Here is a 26,692-nt window from a genome sequence, read left to right as displayed (position 1 = left end):
TGGTACTGTGTTGTGCAGCAGGAAATGTTCTCCCTTGTCATGATATCAGTTTTTGTTTCTGTGTTTGAACAGAGCAAATGACACATGATTTCAGCCAAATCTCCTTTGCAAGTAGCATCGCTGACGGTCTGTCCCTTGCAACGCAGCTCAGCCAGGGCTCTGTACGTTCCAGTGAGAAGGGGTGGCAAGGGGTAATCCGTCTGCAGAGGTGTCTGAAGCCCTGAGTGCTGCAGGAGGGACAGCAGAGCAGCTTCACAATGATCAGTAGACTGTGAAACTTACAAGGAGTTGTGAGGAGAAATATGGTAGTTGGGGGGCCAGGTCAGTGGATTTACACCAGTTTTAGTGAAACAGCATAGCTGAGAGGAGAACTTCCGCTGATACTGGGGATCGTACTCCATTTTCAGCGTTTGTCTGGATGTTCAGGATTTTTAAAATCTTTCAAAGCTCATTTCTGATTCTCAAGTGCCCTGCATCTTGGTCCTGATTCAGCTCCTGTTGATGGCAGTGGGGCGCCTTCACATCAGCGGAAACTGGATCAGGGCCCTTGTGCGCTCGTTTTTATTTGTGGAAAGCTTGGCTGTGCAGTGGAGTAAATGAGTGCCCATAGTGCAGGGCAAAGGAGAATCGGGCTCCATGTGACTTCTGCCATCCCCCTCCAACATCCCCCAAGCATTGTTTGCTGAACACCTAAGCTGGGGTACGCCTCCCTGGGGTAACAGCATTGGCTTTACTAGAGTTACGCTAGGAATGACTTGGCCAGTGATTTTTATTTTGTGCTGCAGCATGCGTTCTTCATATATTTACATCCTGAGAGGCAGGCCTTCCCTACAGTCTTTGCCCTGACATGTAAGGATTCAACTTCCCAGGGTAGATAGGCAGCACTTGCACTCTTAAATCCTCAGAGTGCCACCCCTTTGATCTTAAATTAACAGTCCTAACTTAGCTTGGGCAGAAACCAACTCTGGCACAAGAATTCCTGGCCTTGGTGTGGCTGGAAGTGCTTGCCAGATATACCTCTTAATCCCTGGGGGTCATGCAGACATTTCCAAGGAGAGAATAAACTTTACACTAGGTGAGGTGTGAAGGCCCGAGCTCAGTATTTGAGCCATTTTTTTTTTTCATTGTTGGGGCTGATGGATGGCGGTGGAAGCTGGGCACCACCAGTTTTCTGTGTGCATCTTTTTCAGGCGGCGGGGTGCACCATTTAATTGCATTGGGCCTGAGGTAAAGAAATGAAGACAACTGAAATGATTTCCCTTCATCTTGTGCAGCTGGAAAATGAAAGTAGGATAAATTACATGGCTTTAGGGCCAGCTCCTTCTTTTGCATTGCGATTGCGGGTCAAAGCCTGTGCTCAAATTACTGGCTGTGTCTTTGCTAGAGACTCTGCTGTGTGGTAAAATGAACAGTCATGGGATTTTCTCCTAGGAGAAATTCAGCTTCTTGTACATGTCACAAGAACAAATTTACAGCAGTCTTGAGGCAGCTATAATCTGGTTGGGGGCTGAATCGGAACCCAGCCTGCCCCAGGATCATGGGATGGCAAAGGAAGGATAAAGCCATCTTTATTGCTCAGCTCCTCCTTCCTGTTGTTCATTAATTGTAGTGTGGCTGGGATCTGTAGTCATGGATCCAAGACCCTGTTGTGCTAGGTGCTGTACAGACACAGAACAAGAGAGTCCCTGCCCCAAAGAGCTTCCCTTTAGCTCCTGCACTGACTACAGCTCTGCTGGGCCTGAGGATTTGACCCTAAGACATAACCCTCAAATCCAGTTAGTTGCTTTATGATGGAGTAAAATAAAACTGCAATGACAGATTCGTGCTGGAAGGGCTAAGCAACTGTCAAAGGAATGTGATTCGCCACTGGGAGTAGCCACTGAGCATTCAATATCCTGGTCAGGTGACTAATTCAAACTTCCCAAGGCTGTTTGTGTAACCCCTTTTAGTGAGGTTGGTAACTAACCTGTGCAATTACTGTATCTGCAGCTCAGAATGGCCACCGACTCTTATCACCTATATGAGACTCTTTTAATTGATAAATGAATGAACCAGTTGGTATGTGCCCTTGTTACACTGTACTTCTTGTCAGAGCCTATCCTGATATGATGTCACTCTTGGATCTGATTAATGACCATACCTGCCCCTGGAAATTTCCACTACATGCATCTGACGAAGTGGGTATTCACCCACGAAAGCTCATGCTCCAAAACGTCTGTTAGTCTATAAGGTGCCACGGGATTCTTTGCTGCATTGGAACTGGGCCATTCAGATTGACCCGATGGAAACTTACATTTTTCAGCAGTTAACTTTAAGATCTGCTCTTCTGAAGGGTAAAACAGTATTCTGCCTTCATCCTTCACAGAGCAGTCCACAGTTTGCTTGTCCTTCTTAGTTCACTGTGTAAGCACATCAGCACCTTTCCGTCCTCTCTGTGCTGAGGTATGTGCTCTGGCAGCACTCCCCTTGGCTTCAGAATGAGACATAAGCAGGATGGTGCTGAAGGGTGTCATGGGATCAAATTCTTTGGCTGGGTTTCAAAAAGGATCTGGAGAACTCTGACCATTGCTAATGTTTGTAGATAAGGGTAATCTCGTCATATGGTCAGTTGCAGAGCGATTGGGCCGGGTTCTGATCTCAGCCTCACTGTTGTAGATCTGGAGTAACTCTCTTGATTTTATTACAGTCAAGAAATTTTATATCAGTGTTAAGATGCTCAGGATCTGACTGTCATCTGCTGTGATCAGGAATGAATTGTTCACCCATAGCCAATTATGCACTGCTGTATATCTTGTATTCATTTTTCCTTCCTCCAAAGCATCAGTTATTGGCCACCCGCAGAGGTGGGGTATGGAAACTGATGGTCCAATCATCTAATTCAATATGGCAAATCCTCTATTTCTCTTTCTATTTTGGTTTTTCAACATCCAATCTCTGGCTTTTTGTGGCAGATGAAGTAATCTGATACTTATAATGAACAGTTCTTGTTCCAGTGAAAGTCTCTTTCATCTGCTTGCATTCAGTACGTGGAAACTTTTTAATGCATGCAGAATTGGAGACAATTTTAATTATGTGGCAGCCACAAACGTGAATTAATCCAGCTTTTGGTTAGCAGAAGTTGTGTTAAGTGAGGGATTTAAAACTTATAACAGTAGCTTAAAGAATACCTACATTGAAATGATGTATCATAAAGCAGACATTTTTAAAATTGAAAAATAAATTCCTCCAGAGTGAAATGAAGCATGATAAATTTCATCTTTCCACTGTCCCTCACTTGGACACTTGATCCTTGCTTTCCTTTCCTTGCACAAATTTTGATTGTATATCCCTCAATTCATCCATTCCTTTTCATCATATTAGAGGCTCTTAAGAATTAAGGGCTCAGCCAGTAGTCAGTGACTAGTGAGTTTGTTTAATACTCTAAAAGCAGCTGCATGAAAAACATTTGGCAACATTTGAAGCTGGCATTTAAATGTTGTGAAAATATGCAAGGACTTATTCAGAACTCTGTTTCTCGTGTCCATCGATAATCCCTTTGCTATTTAAATATGGTAGGTGGAAAATCTGTTGTAATACTCCGAAGAGGAATAAATGTGTCATTGAGCAATCGGCAGATAAACCCTGGAGCTAGTCTGCATTGCTCCTATGCCAACCGGTTGGCATCGGAGCAGTGCAGACTAGCTCCAGGGTTTATCTGCCGATTGCTCTGAACTGGTGTTCTCAATGTTCGCCTTCTATGATCATTATTAAAACTCACGATGAAGGGAGGTCACAAATAGCATTCTCATGACGATGCCAACTCGGTGTGTCCTGGCAGGGAATCTGATTGGGGTGAAGGAAGAAATCTGTGTTGTAATGAGGAAAAATAATGCAGTGTGAGAAATAACCAGCCTTCTACGGTCACAGGAAACACATGAGCAGAACAGAGGCCCTGGTTGGGTGCTCCAAGGTGAACTCCATGGAGTTTCCTTCGAGGGGTCCACTTGGGAAGTTGGGAACCACAGAGGAGCTGGGGGCATGGACCTCCAACCCTGCAGTGGCCAAGGATCTGCAGAAAGCTCTGCTCTCAATCCCACAGATCCCAGAGCTTTAGCAGTAGGGAGCCACTGTTCCTCTGTGGTGAGCTGTGATCTACCTCCACTTCGGCAGCCAAGCAACCACGACCTTGCCCCCGTGCAGATACGCAGCACAGCTCATTGAGGGGACCAAGTGGCGGATAACACTGCTTGGAACACCAACAGTTCCCGCGTGATGTCTGGAGAGGGAGGCCTGATCCTCTGGAGTGGGAGCTGAAGGATTTCCATGAGCTCGGAGTCCAGGGAAAACATGTCCTGCAGCTAAACTGCACCCACGCTGCACCCCCATTCATCCACCACAGGATGAGAGCATTAGCTCTTTATAGACTGATTTTTTTCCCAAAGAAGTCAGCACCCCTTCCCCCCATCCCCAATCCAATTAAAGTCAGCAGAAGCTGTGGGAGTTTTGGCTTTTCTGGAAATCAGGCCCTGGGGTTTTTAATGTCTTCTTTGATCAAATAATGGATGGAATTCATCCAGGGCAGTTCAGTGTGTCAGGACCCTTCTTAGAGGTAACAGATGCAGATATTTTAGGGACAGAATAACCAAAGTTAAATGTGCAGATTCAATTCTTAACTACCAGATAATAGGAATTTCACAGTAGAATCACTCACTAGTAAACAGCACAGCATATATGCCAAAGGGAGCTCTGTGGAAGACCCATGCATGAAGGAATCAAAGATTACATTGTAGAAATAAGAAGCAGATGCTTGAAAAGAATTTTCCAGAGTCCAGCGTTCCCCCCCCCCCCCCCTCTCCCTTGGATACAGGCTGCATCGTGATTGAAAGGAATTTTTTGTGCCTGGTTGCTAAATCTGACATGGCCTCATATTGCAGATGGTTGTCAAAAAAAAGCAAGTATCAGAGGGTAGCCGTGTTAGTCTGGATCTGTAAAAGCAGCAAAGAATCCTGTGGCACCTTATAGACTAACAGACATTTTGGAGCATGAGCTTTCGTGGGTAAATACATGACATGCTTCTGATGAAGTGGGTATTCACCCACGAAAGCTCATGCTCCAAAACGTCTGTTAGTCTATAAGGTGCCACAGGACTCTTTGCTGCTTTTACAAAAAAAAGCAAGTGCATCTTGGCATTTAAAATTCATGAATTTTAGAAGTGTGCACAGACTGGTTGTACAGTGCCTTTCAAAGACACTTGTCAGCCTAAAAGTTGAGCTTTACTGGACCAAAACCAAATGTCTGCATCTCTTTCAACATGGAAACCGATTTTTCAGGGATGCATCAGACTAGTCATTTTGATGGTTATTTGTATTACCGTAGCACCTCTGAGCCCCAGTCAAGGACCAAGGCCCCACCATGCTAGGCGCTGTATAAGCACAGAACCAAAAGACAGCCCCTACCCCCAGGAGCTGACAATCCAAGTGTAAGAAAAGGTGGATGCAGACAGGCTGGCGGAATACAAGGAGACAGTGAGACAATATGGGTCAAGAGGCTAGGCACTGGTCTCAGACTGATCGAGTTTTTTGTAAGCACCGTGGCAAAGGAGAGTTTTGAGGAGGGATTTGAAGGAGGCCAGTGGGTTAGTTTGGGGGCTCGTTATGGGGAGCTCCTCCCAGACATGGGGCAGCAGGAGAGGAAAGACGAAGGAGATTGTTTGTTTGACAGCATAGCAAGTAAGCAGTGGAGGTTGGTGTCCTGAGTGGACTGTAAACGGGAGTTGACATAGCAATAGTGAATGAGAGATGACCGGTCGGCTGACCATTTGCCCCCATAAGTTTCAAATTCACTGGGAGTTCTTGATGTGTGGGGACATGTTGTTGTTTGAAAAAGAGCACAGCCTATGGGTCTCACTCATGGATCAAAGCCCCTTTGCACTGGGCCCTGTACAAACAAATAACAGGAGCGTTCCTATCCAAAGGAAGTCATAAAGTTAGTTCATGAGAAGGCGCAAGTGGGTGTTGCAGACAAATGGAGTGAGGGAAGAAAAATGGGTACAGGATTGGTCCCTAAAATTTTACTTCTGATAAGCAAGGGACAACTTATGGCCAGTGTCCTTAGTAAGCTGCCTCTTTGTTGTTGGACCATTTAATTAATCCTTCCTGACTAATGAGCATTTTTGGTTCAGAGGAATTGTGTTCATGCACCCAAGCTGTGCTCTAATGATCTTTCAAAAGTCACTCTAGCTGCTTCCTTGCAAGTAAAAATCTAGTGATCTGGCTATTCTGATGTGCGCATCTCCTACTCTTCAGAGCACCTTCTGGCATTTTTCACTAGCCTTTGGTGGAACAGGAACTGCTTGGTGAATCTGAGTTGACAGGTAATAGCTGCAGGTTGCATCTCTGAATGTCGAATGGTATTCCTGCCCTGGGAACGGCTTGAACTTTCCTTTATAAAAGGGTACTCTTCATGCTTTCATTTTGTTTTTTCTAAGGCTCTAGGTCTACGCTACAGCAATACAGCTGTGACCATCTAGTGCTGCTGTCGCATAGATGCTCTCTACATCAACAGAAGGGGGTTTTCTATCACAGGCGTTAATCCACCTCTCCCAAAGGTGGGAGCTAGGTCCAAGGAAGAATTCTTCTGTCCACCTAGCAGTCTCTAGTCTGGGGCTTAGGTGTACCTACCCACAGTACTCGGGGTGTGACATTTTTTCATAGCCCTGAGCCATGTAGCTAGATTGATCTAATTGTTAAAAGTAGGCCAAGCCTTATTCTACTAATATTGTTACGAAATCCTAGGGAAATGAGGGAGCTGGCCCCAGAGAATTGCTACAGGGCTGATTTTTTTGGCAAGGAGGAAAGCTTCGGGTCAGGAATGGACTGCAGCTTCCATTTCCAGAGACGGCGAAGACTAGTCATTAAACACAGGAGACATGCTTTTGCCTTCTTGGGTCGAGTGGGTGGCTGCCCATTCAGCTGCTGCCCAGCACCGTTTTACTGTTTGCCGCATTGACTTACCACTGATGCAATTTGCGATGATCACAGCAAGCGGGAGGAAAAAGGAAGGACTCTGGAAGGGAGCAGGGGTCTGTATTGAGCAAACTGACCCCTGATTGCCCCAGGAAAGAACAGGATCTGCTGGGTGATTAGTGGTGTAAGTGAAGGGAAGGGAAATATGATACCATCAGCAAAACACCTTGCTTTGAATCTGACATTCCTTCTCTTGCTGAAAGTTCGTACCCCGAAGCCGTCAAGTGGAATGAAATAAGAAACAGACCTGTTTAGAACCATTCACCCCACCATCACACTTTGCATTCTCCACCTGCTGCCCCTTCTCTGGATTTCTCAGGACTCTAGGAAAGGAGAGCCTCTACTCTTCGCCCAAAAACTCAGTCGTTGTTTGTATCTGTGTTTCCATCCAGCATTTATTCCTAGTTTATTATCTCGATTGTGTTTTGTTATAGCTGTGTAGCAAATACAATGCTCCCTTGTTCTGATACAAGTAGGATCCTTCGCCATGGCTTGGCAGCCTCTCTCCTGCATGCATTCTCTCTCTGGCGACATTTCTTACTCCTCTTTATTATTGGTATTGCTGTAGCACCTAGAGGGCCCCCGGGTCTCTGTGTTAGCAGCATGTGACCCGTGCCAGTGGGCATTGCACACAGACAGGGCAGCTGAGCTTCTCTGGGGCTGTCACCAAATAGGAAACACTATTTTGCTGTTGTTACTCATCGGTTAAGAGCAGGGCTGATGTGAGATTACAGCAGCCAACTCCCATCCTGGAACTTGGGACGCCAGTGGAGACCCAACTTGTGCTATGTCTGGAAGTGCTTAATATTGCAGAGCAATGAATCCGTCTGCATGCCTACGGTAAGCAATAATGGCTAATGTTACTGGGTCCATCTAGCTTCACAGACCAGATCCAGCGTTCTTAAAGTTACTGGTAAAGTTAGCAGTGGTGTTTTAGATGATATTTTCTATGGGTACAGGGCTAAATCCTGCTTGCCTTACTCAGAGTGGGTCAGTTTATGAAGCTGTTACTCATCGTTATTATTAATGATTTTATCATACTGTGCAGGAGTCTGTCATGGTCCAGGACCCCACTGTGCTGGGTGTTGCACAGACACAGAACAGAAGGACCATCCCTGTCCCATAAGCTTACAGTTAAAGACAAGAGACAACAGACAGATGCAAACAGATGGGGAGTGTCTCCTTGTTTCCGGGTAATGTTGGTCAGCATGACAGGTAGTGGTCTCAGAATACCACAGGCTCACCACCATGGGTAGGTCCTTACTCTAAGCAGCCTCCTTGCTCTCCTGACAGAAAGTCCTATTCCTGGAACAGTCTCGATGCGAAGAAGGGTTCCCCAATTCGGCTCAGCAGGACTGCTCAGCTGAATATGATTTGTGGGCCTTAGGCTGTAATGTAATCTCTCCCTCCGGGGTTTAGAGCTATGCAATGCGAAAAACCAAATCTCCATTTTCAATTGGTTAGTAGCATCGGCCCTAGTGAGAAGAAGAATCAACTTCAGTAACTGTAGGGCAAAAAATAGTACCAGATATTGTAGCTGACTATGAGCCACGGTACCACCAACTTGATGACTCCCAAATCAGACCAATCTTGCTGTCCGCACTTCTGTGGCTTGCAAAGGAAGCCAGCTCCCATCCAGTACAGTAATATCTCACAGATGGTTAGGTGGGGGGGGGGGCGGTATGTGAAAAGCACAGTGGGCCAGGAGTTTGAGTGGACTAATGATTATGGGTTTCTCAGTTCTGGGGGCCTGACTTGAGTCTCCTGAAGCAGGCCGGATTTCAAACGGCTGACGTCCTACCCATGGGTAATCAGGTTCTCTTCAGGTATTTCTGTTTGGGCCCCTAGAAAGTGAGGCACCCAGAATTGCTAGGCCCTTTTGAAAATATTAACCAGTGGTCTTAAGCATGGTGAGTGTTGTTCACACAGACCTCAGCAGTCCAGGCTCAGCTACTCCGAATAGTCTCTGATCAATTTGCACTGTACGTAGCATGCATGGGATACCTTATTTGCTTTAAATAATGTTGTGTGATGCTCCTGAATCATTCGCTGTGAAGTCTATAGAAGAGAGGGCATGGCGGGAAGGGAACTGACCTAAACTCAACTCCTTGCAAGGAGACGTTTTATGCCGCAGCTGAGCACTGCGGGGAGTCCCGGCTGCCAAATGGAGACCAAAAGGGACAGGAATGGTAACTTGTTTTTAGGCAACAGAGAGTTTGGGTAGTGGTCGACAGCTTGTTGCTCTGCCACAGACTGGGCTGTTAGTTTTGCCAGCTCTTTCCCTGAGTTAGTTTCTTCGCTCAGTATCCTAAGGCCATTGGCTTGTTTTGCAGGGAGTGCCTTAAACTGCTGTCTCTGAACCACATGGTGGCAGATGTTTGCTCCTGCATCAGGCTGCGCTGACTGTCTGAACAAAGCAATGCAGGCATGCTCTGCAGCTCTAGCTATTTTCAGCGGGTGTATCTTTTCTGGCCTTTTCATTTCTAATTTAAATGACAAGGCCAGTCTCAAGTCTAAGCAGGAAATATATTAACTTGACGCTCTGTGGAATCGGAGCCGTATTCTCTCCTGACTCTGAGAACAGTTTTTAGTTTAACCTTTCCAGTGCCAGCGGCTAAATTCACCAAACTTACTGCTTGCTCCCGTCAGTATCAGCAAGTGCTTATCAGTAAGGACTCCTGGTTTCTGTTCCTGCAGGCTGAGGAGATTGTGTGGTTCCCTGACCTCAGGTTTAATTAAGTTTGTATTCCTGTCCGTGTCCACTGGTATTCCTTTACTTTTAGGGGTTGGTTTCATTTCCTACTGCTTTAAAGAGACCTCTTTTGTATCTGAGCAAGCTGGAAACAAGGAACCGGTTACAGAAAAAGCCATTTGCTAAGTCTGCCCTCTTCAGTATTCCCTTTGCTGTTGTCTCTTAAGCCTGTATTTTATAAGGACCCAAATCCCTCACAGTTCAGCTTGTCTTTGCTTGATTCTTCAGCAAAGTAACTATCAGCCTCGCCTCTTACTTATTTAAATTAGTGTGATGCCACAATTTAGCACTTGTGAATTTTATTGTAGGATCACCTCGGAAGAGCAGGTGATCTGAAGAAACGGAAATATTATTATCTGAGCTAAAAGCCAACCAGGTTAAAGTCCCCCTGTGCAAACTGAGTAAAATTTCCAGCAGTGCCCAAGTGACTTAGCAGCCCAAGACACATCTGAAAATGTTACCCAAGTCTCTTTTTGACAGTGATTTAGATGTTTAGAAACCTAACTCCCACTGACTTTCAATGAGAGAGTGACTTAAGAGTATGTCTACACTACCCTTCGGATCGGCGGGTAGTGATTGATCAATTGGGGATCGATGTATCATGTCTCATCTAGACGCAATAAATCAATACTCAAACACGCTCCCTGTCGACTCCAGAACTCCACTAGGGCGCGAGGCGGAAGCGGAGTCGACAGGGGAGCGGCAGCCGTCGATCCCGCGCCGCGAGGACACGAAGTAAGTCAATCTAAGTCGATCTAAGATACGTCGACTTCAGCTGCACTATTCTCATAGCTGAAGTTGGTATGTTAGATCGATTTCTCCTCCCCTCCCCCCAGTGTAGACCAGGCCTTAGGCACTAAGGGTTCTAAGTTGCTTTTGAAATGGGACTCCTGATGAACGTAGATGCTTTGAAAAATGCTATCCCTAGTAAATGAAAGTTCCCTTCTCCAAAGAGCTTATGATTGAAAGTCTTCACTAATATACAAACATTACAAAAGGTATTATGGAAAAACAAATTGAAAGCTGAAAGTGTATATTTTAAATCTAATACGTACAAAGAACTTTCCTCTAACGGGAAGCCTTTGTTTTAAGGGACACGCTCAGAAAATTGTATAATAGCTCTTCCGAATGCCCTCTGGACCAGATTCCTGTTTATGCTCAGGCCCCTTTACACTGCCTGGCCAAGAGCACAAGTGAAAATCTGCTGTCTGCTTCCAAAACCTTCTTGGAAGCCTGAATGGCTTTTCTCCCTTGTGGTTGTGATTATGATGAGTATTAGTTTAAATTTATGGCTGAGATTTTGCAAGCTGAATTTCATCCTACACACTCTACTTTGCCAAACAAACTGATCCATCTGAAATTTCACATGCCGGATTTTGGCCCAGGATAGAATATTTTTGGAAAGCTTTGGGACACACCTGACCAGGTATTGCGAAGATTTGGGGGGCTGAAAATGAGATGAGTTTCACTTTTGGAAACTGTTCACATGGTTTCTGTTGGCTCACTTCATCAAATGGCTTGGCCTGGAAACTCCAGGCTTGTGTAATTCTGTTGATCCCCGTGAGAAACAGTGCCTTTGGTTCGTTTTGTGTGGAACTAGTTGGATATTAACTGCATTTTCGGTATTGCCAACCCAAATGTTGAAAAATCATGATTGGAGCCCCCAAAATCACGAGATTGTCTTAAAAAATCATGAGATTTTAAAAATAAAAAACGTTAGTTTTTTTTTTTGTTTGCATCTGAGTTAGGGTGCGATTGGATTAGATCTTCAGGCTTTTCCCTTCAACCATAAGGGCTAGAAACTCACTTTGATTTTAAATGGAAGCTGAGATTCTCACACAATCGCTTTACGTCAGGAAATGAGGCTTTAAGAAAACACCAAATTAATAGTGAGAACTGGCAACCCTGAGGTTTTCATGTTCATAGTAAAGTCTGCATGGCACAGGCATGGTGGCGGGGAAAACCATTGCTCAGGCCAGTGCACTGTTTATAAAAACTTGTATCAGTCAGAGGTGCCCATATAATGCTTCTGCAGAGCTTCTAAGCTAAGAAGGAAGGAATTGGGAGCTATTGAGGGTGAGGTAGCTCCAGCGGAAATTGGAAACTTTGCGGAGCATGTCTTGCAATGCTAAGTGCTGCAGGGCTCAGACTGAGGGGTTCTGCAGGAGTAGAGCTCCACCATAATTAGGGACTGCACTGTCTGGACTAACGAGAGGGAGAAAGTTGGGAACTGTAGGCTGGCTGAGATCTGGAGAGACCCGAAAGGGAACCACACTCCCACTAATCACAGCTTCTGAACACCACAAGAGCAGAGCTCCATCAGTGCCCAAGAATTCTGTGGTGCAAATTGTGTGTCTGCTCCCTGTAGTAGGAAAAATAATGGATTGCTGCTTTCGACTCCTGTTAGCGTTGCAGGGACAGCCCAGCCATGGGAGAGCGAGCTGGGTTCTCTTCCACCTTATCACATTATCCACCAAAGACTGTTCGGGTTCAGTCAGTCACACCCGTGTAAGCTCCAGCAGTGGGGGGTTACAGAACTGCCACTAGCGGGTAATGGGAAGGCCAGGGACTGCACAGGTATTGCTGAAGAGAGGCCCTCTGTTCCAGCTGGTGTGAGACGGAAGGAGCTTTATTCGACACTCAGGGCCCAGGCTGTGGTGCTGGCGTAACCCACAGCCGAGTGTTTTCCTGATCCCCCTCCATGGCCGCTCGACAGAAGATAGGAATCTGTTACAGCTCCCAGGTATGGAGCCTTGGTTCTTTAGGTCAGCAGTTCTCAACCGAGGGTTTCAGGGGGGCCTCGGGACCCCCTGACTGAACCCAGAGCCCAAGCCCTAGCACCCCCCACCACGGGCCTGAAACCCCAAGCCACAGAGTCCCTCGCTAGGGGGACGAGGAACCCCTGAGCACTGGTTTGCACACCTCGTGCCCCCCACCCCCCGCAGTGCCAGAGCAGGGCAGTCCCAGAGGAATCTCCACATTTCTTTCCCCTCCTCTCCCCGTCCACTCCCCACCACCTGCCAGGTCAGAGGCGGGAAGCCGGAGGCCGGCAGCTGCTGCTCTGGCTGGTGGCATGGAGCAGGCAGCCAGGGCATTCCCCCGTCTGCTGCTGGTGCCCGGGGTTGCGGCTGCTCCTCAGCTCGTGCCGCTGGTAAGAGCCGCCCAGGCAGGGGGACCCAATTCTGTGGCCAGCAGAGCCTTGGGGAGCAGTGACCACAAGGGAGCCCTCCTAGCATACAGCCCCTCGCTACCCCCCTGCCTGCACCCTGAGCTACTCCCCCTGCCCGCACACAGCCCCTCACTACCCCTCTTCCTGCACACAGCCTCTCACTACCCCTCTGCCTGCACCCCTCACTACTCCCCCTGCCTGCACACAGCCCCTCACTACCCCCCTGCCTGCGTCCTGAGCTACTCCCCCTGCCCGCGCACAGCCCCTTGCTACCCCGTCTGCGCCCTGAGCTACTCCCCCTGCCCGCACACAGCCCCTCGCTACCCCCCTGCCTGCACCCTGAGCTACTCCCCCTGCCCGCACACAGCACCTTGCTACCCCGTCTGCGCCCTGAGCTACTCCCTCTGCCCGCACACAGCCCCTCGCTGCCTGCGCCCTGAGCTACTCCCCCTGCCCGCGCACAGCCCCTCGCTGCCTGCGCCCTGAGCTACTCCCCCTGCCCGCGCACAGCCCCTCACTACCCCTCTTCCTGCACACAGCCCCTCACTACCCCCCTGCCTGCACCCTGAGCTACTCCCCCTGCCCGCACACAGCACCTTGCTACCCCGTCTGCGCCCTGAGCTACTCCCCCTGCCCGCGCACAGCCCCTTGCTACCCCGTCTGCGCCCTGAGCTACTCCCCCTGCCCGCACACAGCCCCTCGCTACCCCCCTGCCTGCACCACTCGCTACTCCCTCTGCCCGCACACAGCCCCTCGCTACCCCCCTGCCTGCACCCTGAGCTACTCCCCCTGCCCGCACACAGCACCTTGCTACCCCGTCTGCGCCCTGAGCTACTCCCTCTGCCCGCACACAGCCCCTCGCTGCCTGCGCCCTGAGCTACTCCCCCTGCCCGCGCACAGCCCCTCACTACCCCTCTTCCTGCACACAGCCCCTCACTACCCCCCTGCCTGCATCCTGAGCTACTCCCCCTTTCCACACACAGCCCCTTGCTACCCCGTCTGCGCCCTGAGCTACTCCCCCTGCCCACACACAGCCCCTCGCTACCTCCCTGCCTGCACCACTCGCTACTCCCTCTGCCCGCGCACAGCCCCTCGCTACCCCCCTGCCTGCACCCTGAGCTACTCCCCCTGCCCGCGCACAGCCCCTCGCTGCCTGCACCCTGAGCTACTCCCCCTGCCCGCGCACAGCCCCTCGCTGCCTGCGCCCTGAGCTACTCCCTCTGCCCGCGCACAGCCCCTCGCTACCCCCCTGCCTGCACCACTCGCTACTCCCCCTGCCCGCGCACAGCCCTTCGCTACCCCCCTGCCTGCACCCTGAGCTACTCCCCCTGCCCGCACACAGCCCCTCACTACCCCTCTTCCTGCACACAGCCTCTCACTACCCCCCTGCCTGCGCCCCTCACTACTCCCCCTGCCTGCACACAGCCCCTCACTACCCCCCTGCCTGCGTCCTGAGCTACTCCCCCTGCCCGCGCACAGCCCCTTGCTACCCCGTCTGCGCCCTGAGCTACTCCCCCTGCCCGCACACAGCCCCTCGCTACCCCCCTGCCTGCACCCTGAGCTACTCCCCCTGCCCGCACACAGCACCTTGCTACCCCGTCTGCGCCCTGAGCTACTCCCTCTGCCCGCACACAGCCCCTCGCTGCCTGCGCCCTGAGCTACTCCCCCTGCCCGCGCACAGCCCCTCGCTGCCTGCGCCCTGAGCTACTCCCCCTGCCCGCGCACAGCCCCTCACTACCCCTCTTCCTGCACACAGCCCCTCACTACCCCCCTGCCTGCACCCTGAGCTACTCCCCCTGCCCGCACACAGCACCTTGCTACCCCGTCTGCGCCCTGAGCTACTCCCCCTGCCCGCGCACAGCCCCTTGCTACCCCGTCTGCGCCCTGAGCTACTCCCCCTGCCCGCACACAGCCCCTCGCTACCCCCCTGCCTGCACCACTCACTACTCCCTCTGCCCGCACACAGCCCCTCGCTACCCCCCTGCCTGCACCCTGAGCTACTCCCCCTGCCCGCACACGGCACCTTGCTACCCCGTCTGCGCCCTGAGCTACTCCCTCTGCCCGCACACAGCCCCTCGCTGCCTGCGCCCTGAGCTACTCCCCCTGCCCGCGCACAGCCCCTCGCTGCCTGCGCCCTGAGCTACTCCCCCTGCCCGCGCACAGCCCCTCACTACCCCTCTTCCTGCACACAGCCCCTCACTACCCCCTGCCTGTGCCCTGAGCTACTCCTCCTGCCTGCACACAGCCCCTCACTACCCCTCTTCCTGCACACAGCCCCTCACTACCCCCCTGCCTGCATCCTGAGCTACTCCCCCTTTCCACACACAGCCCCTTGCTACCCCGTCTGCGCCCTGAGCTACTCCCCCTGCCCACACACAGCCCCTCGCTACCCCCCTGCCTGCACCACTCGCTACTCCCTCTGCCCGCGCACAGCCCCTCGCTACCCCCCTGCCTGCACCCTGAGCTACTCCCCCTGCCCGCGCACAGCCCCTCGCTGCCTGCGCCCTGAGCTACTCCCCCTGCCCGCGCACAGCCCCTCGCTGCCTGCGCCCTGAGCTACTCCCCCTGCCCGCGCACAGCCCCTCCCTACCCCCCTGCCTGCACCACTCGCTACTCCCCCTGCCCGCGCACAGCCCCTCGCTACCCCCCTGCCTGCACCACTCGCTACTCCCCCTGCCTGCGCACAGCCCCTCACTACCTGCGCCCTGAGCTACTCCCCCTGCCCGTGCACAGCCCCTCGCTGCCTGCGCCCTGAGCTATTCCCCCTGCCCGTGCACAGCCCCTCGCTGCCTGCGCCCTGAGCTATTCCCCCTGCCCGCGCACAGCCCCTCGCTGCCTGCGCCCTGAGCTACTCCCCCTGCCCGCGCACAGCCCCTCCCTACCCCCCTGCCTGCACCACTCGCTACTCCCCCTGCCCGCGCACAGCCCCTCGCTACCCCCCTGCCTGCACCACTCGCTACTCCCTCTGCCCGCACACAGCCCCTCACTACCCCCCTGCCTGCGCCCTGAGCTACTCCCCCCGCCCGCGCACAGCCCCTCGCTACCCCGCTGCCTGCGCCCTGAGCTACTCCCCCTTTCCGCGCACAGCCCCTCACTACCCCCCTGCCCGCATGCAGCCCCTCACTACCCACCTGCCTGCACCACTCGCTACTCCCCCTGCCCGCGCACAGCTCCTCACTACCCCCCTTCCCGCACACAGCTCCTCACTACCCCCCTGCCCGCGCACAGCTCCTCACTACCCCCTTCCTGCATCCTGAGCAACCCACCTGCCTGCACACAGCCCCTCACTTCCCCCTGCCTGTGCCCTGAACTACATCCCCTGCCCGCATACAGCCCCTCGCTACCCCCCTGCCCGCACACAGCCCCTCGTTACTGCCCTGCCTACACCCAGAGCTACCCCCCTTCCTGCACGCAGCCCCTCGCTACACCCTCCCTGCGCCCTGAGTGGTTTTCAAACTTTCTGAGCTGAATCCCTGCCTCATACGTCCCAGACAGGTGGGTGACCTGCGGAGGTGAGTTGGGGGTGGAGGTGGCGCTGCCTTCCTGGACCCTGCTGTTCGGAGCTGGCCTGAGCCCCACCAGCCCCTGCCCCCACCCAAAATAGAAGTCAAACTATGCCTGTGTCCGAGGGCCCATCCAGAGCCCCAAGTCTTCCCCGTGCACACGCACACGCTGGGCCTTGGAATTTTTTATCATGTTGCGGGGGGGTCTTAGAAAGAACACGATTGAGAACCCCTGCTTTAGGTCATGCTGGAGCAACTCACACTTTTAGGTCTGGAGTGCCCCAATTTGATCCCTAGTGTGTCAGCTCAGAGGGTGGCCCTCACATTAGCACTCGCTGAAATCCCTCCACGTATTTAGCATGTAAACTGAGCATACTTGCTGCAGAGTCACTGAGACTGTTTGCAGAACGCTGTCAAATGCTGTCCAGAGTCAACAAGCTGAAAAAGCAGTCCTCTTCCTCCAATCTCACTTCATAATAATAATTTGAGTATTACTTATAGAATGGACCAATAGGAATTCAGGCAGAAGTGATTTTCCACCCTAGATTGATGGTGTCCCTTTTAATGAAGGCCTCTGCCTTTGAATAATTTGCATTGAATTAGCTCCATGTGTCCTCCAGCATCGCTAGTGCTTTCCTGACTGTACATAGGAATCCCAGAGCCACTTTTGTCATGTAATTGTGTACGCCCAAATCCTGAGGCCAGTGTCTGCCCCGTGTAGACAGGCCAATACCTGAGCAGATGCGAGAGAGAGGAAGGAAGACTCCTTCCCCATGTAGGCGATAGAGGCTCCCCGGCCAGGCTCCAGCCCCGCCCCCGCACTCCCCGATCATAGAAAGATCAACACAATATGCGGCCTTGCCTGCGTGTCCACCCACCTATCATGGTGTGTGGTGCAGGAAGCCCATGCAGAGTGAGGATCTGCTCAGGAGTCTCCCCCCCACCCCGCAGTACAATCCCTAGCTCCGTTTCTGTCTAGCGGAATCAGACCAGTTCTCCTGGGGGGACTCTGCGGCCATGGAGCACGGGGACTGACTTGCCCTTACTGAAAGATGTCTGTGTAATGCCGACATTCAGCAGCTTAGAGCTGAGTTTAGCCTGGGACCCTTCGCTCTGAGTTTGCTGACTTATAAGTGTCCTGATTTGAATACAAGTGAAGTTACTATCAAAGGACACAAGAATCTTTTCCTGGAAAAGGCCAGAAGCAATAGTAAATTCTGCCCTTCATAAAGTATCGCCTGGGTACTTGGAAAGATAATTCTGCCCTTGTCTGCTAGCCAGCCTGGAGGATTGTTGCTGCAAGACTTCCCTGCCGGGAGGGAGATTGGTTAGCATCACTTACGTGCTCTCCCTGACACCAGATAGAACTGGAGGAATCTGAATGTACTGCAGCGTTTGAAGTGCTTGGAATCTGAGCACAGTCCTATTCTGGGCAGCCTTGGGCTGGCCTGTCCGCTTTATTACAAGATCAAAACGGAGCCGTAAGGGATGATGAATTTTACACTTTAGACTGTTGCAAATTATATCGGTAAAGCAACTGCAGTAATAATATCTCCCATCTGACTGGAGCCTTTCAGCTGTTGAATTACAAAATGTTGTATGTAGTGATAATTCATGTCTCAGAGCTTTTCCACTTTCTCCTTTTTTTTTTAAAGCTGCTAAGAAAATTCCTCCCAGTGGTGAGACATTAGGTGCTTCTAATTTAACACATTGAAAGTGGGGCAGTAGAAACGTTCCTTCTATTTTCTAGGTGCGTTAATTACCACTAGCTAATTCCTGAAAAGAGAGACTGCACAGTTTAATTCAAACCATAGAGCCCAGGCCCTCAGCTGGTTGACGTCAGCGGAGCTGTGCTGATGTACATCAGCTGAGGATATTTGACGTATATTTTCAGAGGAAAGTTTCCTGAGGTTAAGACCATTTAAGGAGTTGAATAACTTCTAAAATCCCTCCTATAGAACAATTTAGTGGGGAGGAGGGGGACACTGAAATGGGAAGCACTTACACTAACTGTATAGGAATGAATAAATCACCTCTATAAAACCCAAAAGGAAGGCATTATGAGCTTCCAATTTATAGTCTTGTAAAAATAGAAGCGTGTTTTGATATATTTCATTTTATTTAAATCCTGAAATAATCAGAGGTCAGAATGTAAGTGATTGTGGAAGAAATAAATGGATTAAGTTCATCAGAGCTATTGGGTGTGTGTTGCTGAGCAGTTATAAAAGTACCACCCATTCTTTCTGCTAGCTGCAGCAAAATAAATCCAAATGCTCTGCTGTTTCTTTCCAAAAAGAACTGTGTTGTTCCTGCTGTATATACATTTTCCCCTTCTTAATATGCCAGTAAAGCCTTTTAGAGGCTGGTCTGAAACCAAGCCAGAAGAATAAAACTGCCAATTCAGTGCTTTTCAGGGTCAGTCTTGATTTTTGGCTGCTGTAATTAATGTCTCTGTGAGCTTTCAGTCCTAGGAAGTTTCATGGTTCTGTGTCGCTCTCTGGTACATACTAGGTTGGCCTCAGACCTGTTTTTGTTCATATGGGTAAAATGGTATGGCATGTCCTCTTTGCAACAGGACCTGTATAAGTGGGAACTCAGAGTGGTATTCAAGTAACATAATGGATGGGTTTTTAAGTAAGTATCTCTGATTCTGCAAGATATTTAAGCAGATGAATAGCCCAAGTCAGTGGGACTGGCAGCCTGTTTTAATGTAATCCAGGTGCTTTATTTCCTTGCTAAATTGGGGCCTTAATACAGATGGGAGCAAAGACCCAGTCCAAATAGTTTCCGTGAGTGACTGTTTTAACAGAGTGCCTTTCAGATCACTTAGGGCTTCCAGCTTGAGAATGCAACAGATTGGGTGGTAAAAGTCTGCCCAAGGTAAAGCTGATTTATTAGTACGTTTTACCTTGTTCGAAACCTCACCAACTTGTCAGGCTTTAACATACCACTCCTAGGAGTGCAGACTCTGCATGCAGACAGTGCAGAGGGAAAGGGGTGTCTGTATGTTGGGAAATATACCGAGCAGGAGTTACCTCCTTGATCTTGTAAAACATTTACACGTTGAACTCAATGAGACGGCTCATGTATATGCAGCTAGTTGTATGTGTGTGTGCAGAATCCAAGCCCATGTGGCCAAAGTCCAACCCGGCACAAAAATGCTGGCGTTCAACTTTATTTGAAGGATCACAGACACAATGTATGTTTCCAAAAAAAAGGGGAAGTTGAGACCTGGAAACCGTGGTGCTTTAGTTTACCCTTTTCAAAATCACTGAAGTGGGTGAGATTATCATTTTTCAAACGTCTGAAAGCTTCTATCTGTGTTAATGATGTTGGACAGAGAGAACCCCTTGTAGAAGATGTCGTTTGATTGCCATTTCTGTAGCCATATAGTTTTTCATGAAACAACAGGTCTGTAGAAGTGGGGCAGTGAAATTTCAGCATCATTTGCTGCTGTCTGCGATGCCTGTTATGAAACTGATATTCCTTGGTAATTCTGTCTGCTGCTGTACCTTTAGAACTGGGCAGAGATATTTTAAATGAGAAATAATAAATCCTACATTTAATCCTCTGAGAGGCAGATGGTCAGAACGTACCTTGAGGATGCACTGCTAGCATTAGAGAGGTAGTCTAGACGCTACCACATAAGACATTGAATAACAATGAATTGCATTTCATCAAAGCAAGCTAACTAAATACAAATGCTTCTGCACTGAGAGTTGCAGCTGTTAATTGCACATCACTTTGTAGATGTGTAACGGTGTTAGGAAATTAATGTAAATCCAGCTGGCTTTTTGTTGCTAGGTGTAAGTAACGGGTTCCCAACCTGAGGGGCAGGTGCCCGAGAGAGAAGGGTGGGACCAGATTAACCCAGGCAAACATGCACTTCTGGCCCCTCTGAAGGCCAGCTAAACTAGACGCATTCATACTAACCCTACTCTGCCCAGCACAGCTGCACTAATGGTTTAGTAACCCAAGTACAGCCAGCTCTCGCTGCATGGATGTCGCTTGGTTAACCTTCCCCTTTCCAGATCAGTCAGTGACTGGCTTCTGCTGTACAGATGCTGCCCTGTTAACCCCCTGGGGTCTGTCCCTCTAGGTTTCCTGGCTGGCTCCCCTACATGGGCACTCACTGCAGCTCCCTGTACTTGTAGCCAGTCTTGAGGGGACGTGGGCTGCTGGAAGCTGGCCGAGGAGGAGCAGTGCTGGCCACCCCACTGCCTGCTCAGGTTTGGCCTTGTCACACTGGGCCAGGTTGGAGTAGAGCTGCGACCCCATGCGCCAGGTCATGATGCCACTCACTCAGATTTGGTGCATCCCCCCCACAGCCCCATTGTGACAGAGGGGCAGCCAGGCTGAATTTGAATGAGTGGCATTGTGAGCTGGGTTGCAGGACTGCTTGGGTTGGGCCCCCCACAAATTGGGGCCCTAGGTACCTGCCAGGTGTTTCTGAGCATTAATCCAGCCCTGGAGCAGGGAACCCTTTTCTGTTGTAACGTACGGTCTCAGGATGGGAGAGGCTGAGAGCCACTGCGGGAAACGATTCCACTGAAATGCAGCCCAGGGTGTGAAGCTCTGGAGCCCTTCCACAGTTCAAAGAAAGCTGCTGAGATTCCTTCCCTGTTGATCTGACACTGGCGTGTTCTCTCCTTCCCAGCTATGGCACTCCCAGAGAGAGAGGCCAGAACGTCCCTCCTGTGACGGGTTTGTGATGAGGAGAAGCTGTTGGCTGCTGAGTGCTCTGAACCTGAGGTTTCTTCTGGGTCTTGGAGCGCCGCATTGAACCACTAGAGAGAGCCCAGAACACAATGAACAAACTGAACTTCCATAATAACAGAGTCATGCAAGACCGCCGCAGCGTTTGTATTTTCCTTCCCAACGACGATTCCCTCAACATCATTATAAATGTAGGTAAACGCCTTAACCCAGGTATGTCCTGTGAATTCGTCTAGCATTGGTCTCCTAGGATGTTGTACCCGCAGCCAGCATTGTCCCGATTGCCTCAGTTTTACTGCTGGAGTCTGTCTCGCTTTATCACACGCTGACACCTGTGACACAGGTGATCTCCAGGCTGCTACTAGACTGACAGATGAGCAGAATTATCTGCCCTGGGCAACTTTCCTTGCAATACATTGTTCAAAATTAGTTTAAAGCAGGCTTGTTTTTAAGAAGTCCATTTGACACGCAGTTGCCTTACTTCTCTATGTACGTTTACATCAAACAGTGTGGAAAAGCGGTAACTGGAGGGCGTGTACAAAAGCTCAGTTAGTTACTTTCATCACTTTTTTTGTAGCCTCTCCATTTTATATCAAATATATTTGATTTAGGACACAGAAAGTGTGTGTGTATCTAACAAATGTGTTTCTAAAAGAGGTCAGTCTTCTGTAGTTTTAAATGTATTACTCCTTTTACAGTTACTCACATTTGCAGGCGCATCAGGATTTTACTCTCTGTCTCATTGGACTTGATGCTCTGAGAATTCATTCTCCGTGCACTGCTCTAGCTAAATCCAAGTGATGTCATTTTAAGTGTGAGCCATTCCTTTATGTATCATTAGAACTGGGTCCAGTTAAGCCCTCTGACATGCATGCCCAACCCCCATTGGTTTTGAAAGGACAAACAGAGAGGCAGAATGGAGCCTTTTGACAATAATATGGGTTTCTTCGCTCTTCCAAAGGGCCGGCTGGAATTTATTCTGGAGAAAGAAACAACAATTGTTCCACTCCACAGATTAATGAGATTCTGAATGAGGAGTTGTGTGCCTGATTCCCTGTGTAAATTACTGTGCACAGTGCAGGGCAATGGAGAACCAGGCCTTTTGGGAGAACTTCAACGGGAAGAAAAACTGTACTGCAAATGACAGGAGCAGCAATGTGGGGGTCACTTTTAGTTTGCTTTATTCTTAAACTCTTGTGAGTCCTATACATCGTAATATGTGGGCTAATGGGGTTTTGACCCACAGCCCTCTACTGGCTGGAATTTGAATTGTTGGACTGTGTCATAACTAAGCCCTAGTACTGATACCACTAAAAAAGATCCTCTTTTTATCACAAGTGGTAAGTTTTGTCCCTTCTCAGGGACTGTGCAGAACTAAGATCCTGGGTCTTTGGGAGTTCCTAGGCCTAACACCAGCCCTCTGCACAAGACTGGTTTTCATTCTTGAAGAAGATCAGAGTTTAGTCCTTCCTGTGCAGTGCTGAGTGGCCACCACCTACAGTATAGCGACACCCTTGAGGTCCTAAGTGACACTGGATCTGTTGCACTGTAGCCAAGGCCTGTAGGTGTGAAAGGCCTTGCCTGTAGCAAACATTTTATTTTTAGAGGCAAATATTTTGTTAGACTGATATCAAAAGTAGTGACCATCTTGGCTGTCCTTTGGGAAGTTAAATGTCTGTCTCGTGCACTGGGTAATGGGATCAGCTGGAATTTGGAGTATGCATGGTCTCCAGAATACATAATGTATATGCCTAATGTTTTACATTTCTTGGTACACACTCAAAGCTCCCATTGACCTTCAGTGGAAGCCGTGAATGTACAATGGATTCAGGATGGGGCTTGATTAAAGATTATAAAACACCTGAAGAACATATTGACAGATTCTAATTAATGTTTTCAATCCTGTGTTTTTCTGCTGCAGGTTAAAATATTGTGTCGTGAGTTACTTGTCCAGGTGTGCGACCTTCTGAGGTTAAGGGATTGTCATCTCTTTGGACTCAGCGTCATACAAAGTAAGTCTCAGTCTGAAGTTGCGTACTTGAAACAATGCTATGTCACATACAGATGCGCATCAGAAGTATCCGGGTTGCCAGGATAAGAGTAAACCTGCCACGTCATGAGTGAAAAGTTGATTAAACCACTTGAGCATTATTATAACAAGGGATGATAAATATAAAGTATTGTCCATTGTATCACGGTCCCTTTTCACCCGGAAATCCCCGTTCATTGTGTGCCCTGATTGGTGACAGGATAAGGCTCTGCTTTGGAGCTGGCTCACGCCTAAGTTCTATTTTCTTGCAGTTTTCTATATATTTTGTGTGTTCAAACAAACTGTCGTGTGCTCTCTGATATTGTCTCATCACCAGGGAACCCAGTCAGTCCGCATTAAAGTCAGTGAGAGTTGGCTCAAGCCCCGGGTGAGCACTGCTGCTGTTAATGAGGCACTCCCACGTACTTTTCATAGTTCCTGGAGTGCTGTTAAATCACCACTTCAAAAAACAAATAATTCCTCTTTGCATGTTGAGTCAATGTGTTTTGGTGTCCTTCAAAATCCCTCGCAGCTTTTATGCTAGATTGTTTACTTCCTTATCTGTTCACCAAGCAGCATCTCTTGGAGGGGTGTTTGCTAGGCAAATCCTGGAGTGCAGACTAACCACACAAGGCTGAAATGTCCGAGGAGTTGCAGTATGTGCGGAGTGCCGTGCTGCAACAAGACTCCAATTCAGTACATAACCAAGTTGTTCAACAAAGCCCTTGAGTACATGCTTAATTCTCATCGAAGTCAATGGGATTTAAGCACTTGCGCAATTTCTTGGCTGAATCAGGGTCTGAGGGTACATCTGCACTGCATCGTAAACCCAGGTCTGAGGGTCCCGGGCTCGTGGATTCAGTCTGCATCTTGAGCTGCGTCCACACTGCACAATGACAGGGCTTGGACCTGACTCTCAGCAGGACTCTGGCTCTGACCCACCCGCCTCACAGGGTCCTAGGACTGGAGACCTGAGTGATTGCTGAGCCGAGTCAGGATGATTTTTTATGTGGACAGGAGGGGGACTCGGACTCGGTATGCTGTGTAGGCGTACATAGAGTGCCCTGCTCTCTTCTGAAGTTACTCAGCAAGAGAAATGTAGGGGTTGGGGTTTATTTGAGAAGCCTTTACTATCCAGTGAAGACCTTGATCATGCAAATCAAATTAGGGGACTGGGTCTACAGGGTTGCATTAGTTCTAAAGGCTTTGATCATTCACTTGGAGCTCCAGCCCAGAGTCTCAAGGGTATTTTGGCTCCTAACTTCTAGTGATTTCAAAACACCCTTAAGGATCTGGGCCGTGCTGCCTTGCCCAGGAAAAATCCAGCTCCCAGTAGCGACTCCCATGTTTGAGATCCATTTGGCAGTGGCAGGAGTTGAGGGGGGCTCTGAAAGCAACACTTCCCCTGCATGCGATTCCGGCAAGGTCTAGTATAGAATTCCCCCATGTTGGAGGCAGCACTTTTGAGTTAGGAAATTGTCGTCTATAATATTTAGAAAATCCACAGACCTTCTGTTACTGGTGGTATGAGACTTCCAGCATGTGTCACTCATCACGAAGTCCCCATGATCATTCAGCTTTTTTCCTACACTTTATAGATAGGTACGTAAGGAGAGGGTCATCCTGTTTCTTGGTGTGATATGGGATATTAATTGGTATCTGTTAAAGACCACCATCTTGTGCTTTATCTGTTAGGACACTGACCCATAAGCATTCAAGATCATTTTCTTCTAAGTTATCAGTGACACAGAAACAGATAATGCCATCTTTGACATAGGGTGCCCTTCCCCCTCTGCTTTGCCCACTCACACCTTCCTAAATAGGTTATAACCACTGATTTTAATATTCAGATCATGCAAATCATCTCACTAGACTTCAATAATACCAACTAGATCAAAGTTATGCTCACAAATGAGCAATTCCAATTCCTCTTGTTCGTTACTCAGGCTCCTAGCATTGCTGTACGAGCAATTCAGGAATTTCGTCTCCATGTCCTTTGGTTCGTTGATTAATTTTGTTCTCATCTTGATTTTGTGTTTGAGTGCTTATATCGTCCCTCTTTTTACCCTCCCCTTTTATTATTAGTTTAACACCCTCCTGACTACTCAAGCCAGCCAATCCCTGACCTTCTATGGGGACACAGGGAGCGTCGAGTTAGGATTACTTCCACCTCAGTAAAAGAGGAACCAATATTCCACTTAACCAAAACTCTATGCCACTTGCCTAACCAATGGTTTGCTTGCCTTCTGGCTTCCTTTGCTCGTGGGACAGGCAGAATCACAGAGACAATGGCTTGGGCATGCTTCTGAGTTTCCTGAAGTGATCGACTATCTGAGATATATCCTGCAACGTGGTGTGATTAGTGCCAAATATAAACCATCACCAGTGGATCCTTGCCTGTCAGGTTCAGAAGCCTGTCCGGTCTCATGTCTTAGCTCTGGGAAAGCAGCACACCACCCTGTTGTCTGCCTGTCCCTTGGCGAATGTTCTTTAGATTCTTCTGAGTACTGAACCCCAACAAGGATTATCTGTCTTCCTTGGATAGCTGGAGAACTTTGTGGGCAATCTTAATAATTTTACAGGTTGGGCCAAGCTGCCAACCCCAGATGTGCCCTGCACATCTGTCCATTCCCTTGGAACAGCTGGGTATTGAGAGGTTTCTTCCCCAGATTTCACATTGAGATCCTGGTATTGATTGGAAACGTCTAGCTCGGTGGAATTCCTCCTGGTCCTTTTCTCTCTCCTGGCCACCGGCTGCCCTTCTTCATCTATCTCCAGCCACAGTGGATGCCTCTGTGACCTCTTACTTCTGGTAGTTGCAAACCACCAGATCGCTTCTCTGACATCCTTCCTCTCCAGTTCCTTGGTGGCCAGCTCCTTTCTTCCTTGAACCTGGGGTACTGGTGTTTCCCGAACTTGGCTGTCTAGAAACTTCTCCGTGTCTCTACTTGTTCCTCCAATCCAAGAATCCTTTTCTCCAGCACAGCCACCAACATGCACTTCAGGCACAGACAGTCTCTTCTGGTTTCAGGCAGGAAAGAAAACACGGCACATCCATTGCAGGTCACCACCATTGTTCCATGGCTGGCTATCTTGAAATCGCATATACATCTGAACCTGGAAAAAAGAGCCTTTCACACACTCTCCAAAACTCTCCTGTTAGCTGCCTCTGCAGCTCTTGAATTCGCCTAGCAAGTGACTTTCCTGTGTCACGTTTCCCTGCTTAACTCAGCTCTGCCCCTCAGGGAGTGATTAACCACTCTGGGTATGTCTATACTTCAGTTAGACATCTGTGGTTGGCTTGTGCCAGCTGGCTCCGGCTAAGGGGGCTGTTGAATTGTGGTATAGACATTCCAGGCTCAGGCTGCAGCCCGGGCTCTGGGACCCTTCCAGGGTCCCAGAGCCTATCCTGCAATTCAAGCCCAAATGTATACACTGCTAATAAACAGCCCCTTAGCCCGAGCCCTGTAAGCTTGAGTCCGCTAGCCCAGGGCCAGCTGCGCGTTTTTACTTGCAGTG

General features: G+C 49.4%; 1 protein-coding gene across 6 annotated transcripts in view; it reads left to right on the top strand.

Annotated features, from left to right (window-relative positions):
• The window catches only part of FRMD6 (FERM domain containing 6), a 727,784-nt gene that overhangs the window by 666,509 nt on the left and 34,583 nt on the right, over positions 1-26,692 (top strand). For 5 of the 6 annotated variants that reach the window (XM_050954687.1, XM_050954685.1, XM_050954688.1 and 2 more), the window contains 2 exons: positions 21,086-21,335; positions 23,066-23,156. In XM_050954687.1, coding sequence (XP_050810644.1) covers positions 21,237-21,335; positions 23,066-23,156 — 190 coding nt within the window. In that variant the 5' untranslated portion in view covers positions 21,086-21,236. The remainder of the gene's footprint in view (positions 1-21,085; positions 21,336-23,065; positions 23,157-26,692) is intronic. The other variant, XM_050954689.1, reaches the window with a different exon arrangement.

Source organism: Gopherus flavomarginatus, chromosome 5, assembly GCF_025201925.1.
Source record: "Gopherus flavomarginatus isolate rGopFla2 chromosome 5, rGopFla2.mat.asm, whole genome shotgun sequence".
Taxonomy (NCBI): Eukaryota; Metazoa; Chordata; order Testudines; family Testudinidae; genus Gopherus; species Gopherus flavomarginatus.
The sequence above is the reverse complement of the archived record's forward strand: the minus strand, read 5'-3'. Positions and strand labels throughout refer to the sequence as shown.